The sequence below is a fragment of the Telmatherina bonti genome (genome assembly GCF_933228915.1).
Source record: "Telmatherina bonti genome assembly, chromosome: 19".
Lineage (NCBI taxonomy): Eukaryota > Metazoa > Chordata > Actinopteri > Atheriniformes > Telmatherinidae > Telmatherina > Telmatherina bonti.
In genome coordinates, this window is record NC_136617.1 from 19162184 (window position 1) to 19171192 (window position 9009).

The window sequence follows — 9009 nt, forward strand, 5'->3', positions numbered from 1 at the left end:
AAGTCTTTTTTAAAACCCACATGTACATTTGTTCCAATTATAAAAAATGTTTTCATCTCTTCAGTGTGCTGTCTCTTGTACGCCCAATCACCTGGTGATTTAAACGTTTCTATTCACTCTTCTTCTGTCTTTTTATTCATTTATAGGGTTTTACAATATATGAATATATGAAACTTTTTAACTCACAGTATCAATTATTTGTCAGTTAGAATGCGATGCCTCTGCTTTGTCCAGCGCATGAGAAAACTGTGGGCACCAGCACAAATATCCTACCTTCTTAAAGAACGCAACCTGCACGGATCTGTGTATCGTCTGCAAGAGAAGAAGGTATTTAATGTTTGTTTTAAGTGGTAAATAGAGATTGAGCTTTTCTGATAATTTATTATATGTTACATTCGCCCAGTCACAAACACAGCACTTCATGGTATACATATTTAGCATTTTTTTCCTACATATTCTCACACACTTATAGGATATGTGGGGTTCAATGTTTTCCCAAGGAGATAGTGGGGAAAACCAGAAACTGAGCCAACCTTTCATTCAGTTGAGGTCTGCTCTTCCTCCAGTTGCCCTGTGGACAATCAGGGTTAGAAACAGTGAAATGGAAGAGAAATCTCTTACATAACAACTTCCCAGGAAGAATTTGTCAAGAAACAAACATATGACCACTTGATTTAAGAAATGTTGCTCATAGAATTCAGCTTTAATGTGTCTATGGTAAAATTCTTACATATAGCAAGGGACATTTGCATGTGTGCAGAAGTAATTGTATAAAGTACATACATTTAAAGATCTTTACATGCGTTTTAACAGGTAACTGTTATTACTTTAATCTAGGATCACACCAAGGACTTGCCTGTTAAAGTTTATACTAACATAGAAGGAAAAATACCTAAATACGAGCCTTGGTCAAAGTCCACCTCGGTTTCCAGTTCAGTTTGTAGCTGCGGGTTAATATGTTTAACTCTGTGTCTGGCTCTGAACATATAACACTGTTTAAAAGATAACTTTAGGTATGTATATACTTTAGTATGATCATCTTTGTTTTCCATCATTATACTAATTATTTTCAGTGAAAACAAAACCACCAGTTAAATGTATTGCAGGAAACCAGTTTGTTTTAAAGCTCTTATTCTGAAGCTTTCTAAACTCCCTAAGTACTTCCTGTTTCACCTACGGCAGAGTGAAAACAACAAGCACTTGTGAGTAGACTCAAGTATATTTTCTGGGTGTTGTGGATGTTTATGTTGATTCCTTATGACTCTCATGCACCTCCCAGTTCAGTCCCTGATCATTATTTATAGATCAGCCAGTAAACATGAGCTGCTGTGTTCATGTGAGGTCAAATCACTCAGAGGAATTGTAAATGAATGCTACAAGAAGTGTCTGGTGACATGTGTCTCCCTTTTTGCACATTCACTATGTTTAATACTAGTAAATAATCAGTTGTAGATTAATTGCAGTTAATCTACATAGATTAGCCAAAGCATTAAAACCACCTATATATTGTGAAGGTCCCTCTTCCTGCTACTCAAACAGTCTGACAAAGTGTGGATTCTCTAGACTAGGCAATATACATATTTACTAATGTAGATGGTCTATTTGTTTGTTATAGTTGTGCCAATGTACCTTGAATGTCCGTAAGATGCTTTGACACAGCTGTCATATGTGGTCTGTGCCAAAGGTATCCCATTCTTATTCTGCAAAGTTATCTTCAGCAAAGATAATGTTAGTGGTTTCAATGTTAGCAACATGACAGAAGTTGATATCCTAAAATAAAAAAAATAAAAAAAATCAACATATTTTCAGTAGGCCCATCAGTAATACCTGTACCTAATCCCACCAGGTGATGGCAGAGAACAAACCATGGGCTTTAATCTCAGAGGTGGGCGGGGAGGGTTATCTTGAAGATTGCACCTACATTATGAAACAACACTTCAACATCGTCTGCTACAAAGACTTTCTACAAAACCCTGCCCTGCACAGCCCCAATATCCAGGCGCTGTTTGTGTGGAACTGCTGTCCTGCAGCTGAGCCTTCGCTGCTGAGCTCCTTGCCGGCACTAAAGGTGGTCGCTAATGGAGGGGTTGGCATCGACCACCTGGATGTGCCATACATCAACAGTCTTGGTGTGAAGGTGACCAACACACCGGGTGTGGTGAGTGATGCCACTGCAGATATTGCCATGGGTTTGCTTTTGGCATCAGCACGGAAGCTTGTTGAGGGTGAGATAAGATGAAACAAAACTTTAAAGTAATTCAAGATTTTTATATGTCATAATTAATAATCTCACAAGTCATTTTCAAGCTGCTTTATTACATGAAGTTTTTATGTCTTTTTTTTTTATTTAAACTAAAAATCATCTATTTTATTTTGCCTCCATTTAGGTCACCTAGTTGCGGTTGATCCTAAGACCACCCATATACCTCAAAGCCTGATGGGAGTTGAAGTCTCTGGGTCAACTTTGGGGATCATTGGAATGGGACACATCGGATACAAAATTGCTCAGAGAAGCAAAGGCTTCGACATGAAGATCTTGTATCACAACAGAAGCAGAAGGTAAAAATCAGGGGACACTTCTCCTTAAAAGAAAAACTTATTTCCTAAATTCAATACTACTTTCTGAAGTGATGTGTGAATTACTAATAAAGCCAGAAATCTAAAACATATTCAACACAATTAATGATCAAAACAGTGATTTTATGGGTGCCTTCTTCTTTTTTGCTGTTGTTCAGGAGTGTTGAAGATGAGCAGGAAGTGGGCGCAGTCTACTGCAAGAACATGGATGACCTACTGAAAGAGTCGGACTTTGTCATGCTGGTGGTCAACCTGACCCCAGAGACCACAGGCTTGATCAGCCACAGAGAGCTGTCTCTCATGAAATCCACAGCAACACTAGTCAATGTTAGCAGAGGTGGGAGCAAAGCCTCCCCTGGCATTATTACACTACTCGAAGACAGGCATTTGTTTCTCTGATTTTGTCTTGTCATGTGTCTCAGGTTTGGTTGTGGACCAAGCGGCTTTAGTTAAAGCTCTGCAGTCTGGAGCAATCCAAGCTGCAGCTTTAGATGTGACGCATCCTGAACCTTTACCCAGGTACCATCTCTATGTAAACACCAACACATATAATCTGGTTACCAATCTGAACAGTGGACTGAGGCACATTAAGACAATAACATTAACTGCTTGGTTTGTGTAGGGATCATCCTCTCCTCAGTCTCCCCAATGTGCTGATCACGCCTCATGTCGGGACCAACACGTATACCACGACAAGAAGGATGGTGCAGCGGATGGTAGAAAATGCAGTGGCTGCTGTGAAAGGCCTTTCTCTTCCCAACGAAGTCAAACCCTAATTACTCAATTGATCATACCTTTTTGTACTGATGATAAATATTTTTATAACAATTATCTTATTTAATGTTACATTTGGTGTAAGTGTCAATCTGATAGTTTGCTCTTAACCTCTCGAATTTGTTTCTTCTGCCCTTAATTGCAAAACATAAAGTTTTTTCTTTCTTTTTAAAGGTGGCGTATGTAAGATTTTCCAATATTTTCAAAATAAATTAAAGACCCTTCTTAAATGTTTGCCTACCAGTTAAAAAAAGAGTGCTTTTTGTCATTTGTCATTAATTAAACTTGTAATTTAATAACACATCAAATATGGACAGACTGGAACCTACATGTTTTTCAAAAAAAAAACCCAAAAAACCAACTATCTAATTATGATTGTAGTTATTTTTTTTAGTTAATTTATTTTGAAAATATTGAAAATCTTACATACTCCTTACTGCCTTCCTTGCCTTCTTCAGAAGTGTAACGTGAGTTGACGATCTCTCTTGCCCATCTGAATCTTTGCGGAGCTTAGCGTGTGACCGTTTAGTTGCCTGATTATAAAAAACAAAAACAATTATCAGTTTTAATAATATCGTATATAAATATAATTTATACACAATCTATCAACATGAATAGCAAAAATACTAACAAAATTTTATTTAAGAATAAAATTAAGAGTCATTGATGCATTTTATTCAGGCACATAAAAGAAAGCCTAAAGCTGTTTTACTCATCAACCATCGACACTAAAAAGCCAAGAAAGGTCCACATGCTGGCATGAAACAAGTGAAAACGGCAAAGAGGTTTAGATTTTCTTTCAAAAAGTAGCTACATTTATTTATTTTACCCCATAACTATATTTTTTTGTCTGTTCGCTGAACAGCACCATGTTTATCTCTTCACAAGAAGCACCGCCCGCCTTTAAAGATTTCACCCTCGTCATGGTAAGTTTGGTTTCATTCTGATATAATTCACTGAAACATGGAAATTACATATAATTTGATACAATGTGTGTTAAAATATTCTGGTCAGGCAGAAGCGATGCCCAGTAATCTGATACGGAACTTTGCAGAAAAATCTGAGCTAAAAGTTTTTATCATAACAGGAGGAAAAGTCAACTGCTGAGAGGCGTGAAAAAAGACGGAATAAACGTCAAAGCCAGATTAAAAAGGGGAACCAACGCTTTCATACCAGAGAATTGTATTTTTATCTAATTAGTACCGATGTATTTACGTGTACACTGCATGTTACTGTTTCTATACATGGTTATTTAGCTATTATCAACAAGTTAACGCAGAATACAGGCTTGTTACCTCAGTAAAACACAAAAACCACATTGTAAAACAACTACAGGAAAACAGAAAAAGTTGCTTTAAAATAATTATCAATTTCAATGAAATTATAATTGATGGAATGCTCCCTGTAAATATTACATATCATTATTTAATTGTTAATGTAAAATTTAAAAGAAGAACTTTGCTAACCAGGTCAATAGAGCTGATTAACTATTTTGTATCTATTGATTACCCTCACTTTGGAATAATCTGCTGATTGTTTTATTTGTTTAGCAACTGACAATTTGGCTTGTTGAAATTCAGAAAATATAAAGGATGTTATTGCACAGTGCTAAATTATAATAAAAATGGGGGGAAAAAATTTGTATCAGAATTATCATTTGTGTAGTAAATATGTTGCATTTTATAAGCTGAAAATATTTTTTTGCATGCAACAGTCTTATTTAACATTGTTTCTGAGGCTGTAAGTGTGAACACTAAGTGGCAGTATCGCCCACATTTTGTAAGGTAGAACTGGACAGTGTGCTTCAAATTTATAGTCATAGAGCTGTACTTGAGTAAATATACTTGGAGAAAATCTACTTCTGAGTTTAAACAAATAAAAATGCAGCCTTACACATACGAGGACCTGGAACCTTGGAAAGTATAGCATATTTTCATAAAACTTGTTCTAACTCTTGCTCCTCTCCCAGCCAGCAGTGGCTGTCGGTAATGTTGGCCAGCTCGCGGTTGACCTTATTGTTTCCAGTCTCAACATGAACAGAGTGGGCTACATACACACAGACTGTCTCATCCCAATGGCAGGAAACAACCCATACACCACCTGTAAAGAGGATGCTGAGGTGTTGCACACTTCTGCAGAAGGTAGTCTCATTTGTTGTGTCTGTTCCAGTGACATTATGTAAGTGTGTTTGTACTGATCAGAAGTTGAATCGGTTTGTGTTGAACAAAGATTAAGCGGTTTGTCTTTTGAAATGGGAATATTTCCTAATTTAAATGAAGTCTTTTTATCCCACCATCTTTAGTTTACACTGCAGTAGAACTGAAGCTGGCAGTTCTTCAGATCAGAGCACCAATTATTCAGGTAAATTCACATTTAGTTGTAGCAACATGGCTTTATTCTGCTTTTTATTCAGCTGAGATATGTTTGATAATATTCAGACAGAGATGAACGTGTTACTATTCTGTTCACATCTCAAACATTTGTTTTCATGGCAGACAAAGTCTAAAAAGTTTCGTCAGCTGCTCATATCTTGGATCAAAGACAGTGGCTTCTCAAGGACCGTTGTTCTCTCCAGCAGCCACGCGTACCAGAGGGATGACCAGCAGCTACAGGGGTAATCATGTTCTTGATATTTGTGTATTTCTCTGCTATAGCTATCATTTAATTTGGGGTTTTAATACTACATGTGTATATTAGCACCCCTCTGAGGTACCTGGTCACTCCATCTCTGCTGAAGATGAGTGCAGACGCTCTGAAGGAGCTTGGATGGAGGGAGATGGAGCGAGTGTTGGCTTTTCCTGGACTAACAGATGACAACGCAGAGCCACGACTCTACATCCCAGGAGCTGGCATCACAAAAGGACTTTACACAGACAGGTATGCAGAGAGACATGAAGTCTTCAAAAACATGGCAGACATTTAGAATTAGACTTCTTTTAAATATAAATCTTTGTTTTTGCTGTCCTGATATAACTTTTTTGATAGTTCGTCAGATTCGGTCTGATTGAGCTGGTTGATCAGATTTCTATCAGAACCAAATTCTTGCAGTTATTTCTCCTATACAGTCGTCTATTATCCAACACGCGTAAGTTTTGGTTGCGTTTACACACGGTGCAGGGAAAAATTATGCGTTGAACCTACAATGCACTTTGTTTTGTTGTCTGCTAACTGTATTTTGTCTGCTGGAAACAGATCAAGACCTGTGTTTGTAGATGGACCCTTATCAGAATTTGTTTTGCACATTTTCATAAAAGAAGCAGATTCTGAGCAAATGGACTCAGATTAATAATCAAAAAGCCTTTTGTGAATGTTTCCCTTGTTTATTGCCCTGTGGAGGTTTGAGCTGAGGATTTTGGGTTGACAGACTGAGCTGATGATTCCTGTTTTTAATGAGGAGGAGCAGAGGAGATGTTCTAACTGTAAGGAAATCCCACACCTCTTAGTCCAGCTGGTAATTGCCAGGGTGTTGGACAGTACAGTCAGACAAGTTTGGATTCAGTGGGAGTGGCACTATGGTGAAGACATTTTTCCTTTAAAGCATGGCTTTTGTCCAGAAACTGAAGGCACAGCTTTTAAAGGTAATCTCTGAATGTGATATTGATGTTTAGAAATAGCCAGCTCATTGCTACAAGTCAGCAATATGTCAGACTTGCTTTGTGACACAGATTCAGTTCATCTCTAGTACAACCAGGAGTTTAGGTCCTTGAAGGTATCTGGTGGGTTTAGGATTAGCTGTATTTGCAGGGGACACTCACTTGTGTTAAGTGAACTGTACAGTAGATTGGATTATAATAACAACCCATGAGTTGATCTGAAATAGAGGTTGCCTGCTGTGCTAATGGATTGGTAGTTGCCTCTATGTGTGGGGTTTAAAGCAAAAGATTGGTGATGTGGCTGCTGTGGCGTCCATGTACCATTCTGTTGTAGTGAAGAGAGCTAAGTCATATCCTGAAACTTTCAATTTTAGTGGTCAGACTATGTGTCTTCACTTGACTTTTTGTCATGATCTGTCTGAAGAAATAAGATATCAGACAGAAGCAGAAGAAACAATAAACTGCATGGTAAATAGATTTACAGTTATGCACATCTGAAATGTTCAACCAATGAAGTTACAATATTGTACTAAACATTCAATGTAGGATAGTTCAATGTGTGATTTCCCCATTTTTTTTTGTCAAAGTAATGAAACCTTTTTCCAGAATTACATTTTACTCTGTTACATCTACAAGATATGAGTGTGTTCTACCTTTATGTAGTGCTGATACACTTTATATTTATAAGACCACAAGAAGAGAACAGAACACACTCCTCTCTGCTCGCTGAAAGTTTATTGTCACATGTTTCTATGTGTCTTATCACACGTGGTTGGGTGTTAGTTGCAGAGAGGATATTCCACTAGCGGTGCTGCTGCTCTTCTGCTCAGAAGGTGACAATATCCCAGACGCCTTCACCCTTGTCAACCATCTCAACGACTGGCTCCATCTGCTGGACAGCCCAGTGAGTAACAACCATGAATAACTTCTTCTGTAAAGTTAAACTTTTGAGAACCGCTGTCATTTTAAGGCTGATTGGGTGCAGTTGAGAGTTTAAAGTTACAAATATCTACACAGTGTTTAACGTGACTCTCATTTCAGAGCAAAGAGCTGAACAGCAAGTGGAAGATTCCAGCTTCCTGGAATCTCCTGTTCGGAAGTGGCATCCCTCCGGCACTGTTCTGATTCACATTTTCTATTTCCTTTTTGACATTTTGATGCTATAAATAGTTTGTGATACATGTAATTAAAAAATACATTAAATAAATAAATGTTGAGTCTAAGTGAAAACCCTCACTTCAGATAGCTTTATGTTGTTAACCAGGTCAACATATAAACCGTGATTGTATAAAATCTTTACAATAATTATCTCTACCCTTCCTGTTTTTCCTGTTTATTTTTGCATGTGCCATGATCACAGGAACTGACCTAAACAAGCACTTCTGATATACTATATTATAGTATTTGAATAGTTTCAAGTGAAAGATTGTCATGGGAATTCAGCCTTTCCTCGTCTCAAAGAGTTTGTTTTACTCACTGGATCCGGCCTCCACCCACTTAACTGAAAACGCTTGGCCAGGCGCCATCCTGTATTCCTGGTAGCCCAGCCTCCGAGTAATATGATTCTTCTCTACAACTTGCACTGTGGTAACACCAGGACAACTCTCTTATTCAGTTACAGAGCTGATTGCCAAGTTTGTGGTTTTCCCTTTCAGTCTGCATCATTGTTTTGGTTAGTTTCTGTGTAGGTTGGTTATGGGAAAAGAATGTGCTGACAGCATTTTAAAGGGAAAGTGGAACAATAAAGTAGTTTAGTTCTTAATATTAATACCATTTTATAATTCAACCTAAGCAAGTGTTGCAGGATTTTTTTTACATTTTTCATTATCTAAAATTTGAATGTCCCTAACTTTATGCAAGTCATGTATTTTTTCAGCACAGATGTGAAAGCTGCCCACATTCACAAATCTATATCAGATTCAAGCTTTTGAATTGTGTGCCAGTCTCCTCTTTAATCTGCAGGACATTGTATCCATGGTTTCCACAATGTTACATTTTGTAATGTAGGATCCCAGCTTTTATGGCACTGGGTTGTAAAAAAAATAAAATAATGGAAGGTGCTGCT

The 9009-nt window shown here is 37.6% G+C and overlaps 2 protein-coding genes across 3 annotated transcripts; both read left to right on the forward strand.

The window, feature by feature from the left end:
• The first annotated feature begins 1172 nt into the window (after nt 1-1172).
• Nucleotides 1173-3412, forward strand: LOC306770050 (putative 2-ketogluconate reductase). The gene is made up of 6 exons (XM_079258832.1): nt 1173-1202; nt 1847-2225; nt 2388-2559; nt 2736-2914; nt 3000-3096; nt 3200-3412. Exons 2-6 carry the CDS (start codon nt 1850-1852, stop codon nt 3351-3353), a joined length of 978 nt encoding a protein of 325 aa, XP_079114958.1. The 5' UTR covers nt 1173-1202; nt 1847-1849; the 3' UTR covers nt 3354-3412.
• Nucleotides 3413-3507: 95 nt separating this feature from the next.
• On the forward strand, nt 3508-9004 carry psmg2 (proteasome (prosome, macropain) assembly chaperone 2). 2 transcript variants are annotated; one of them, XM_079258833.1, is made up of 7 exons: nt 3508-4277; nt 5321-5492; nt 5654-5712; nt 5847-5965; nt 6049-6228; nt 7728-7848; nt 7986-9004. In XM_079258833.1, exons 1-7 carry the CDS (start codon nt 4221-4223, stop codon nt 8067-8069), a joined length of 792 nt encoding a protein of 263 aa, XP_079114959.1. In that variant the 5' UTR covers nt 3508-4220; the 3' UTR covers nt 8070-9004. The 2 variants fall into 2 exon arrangements, with proteins under 2 accessions (XP_079114959.1, XP_079114960.1); XM_079258834.1 differs by having other exon boundaries at nt 4232-4277; nt 5325-5492.
• Nucleotides 9005-9009: the final 5 nt, after the last annotated feature.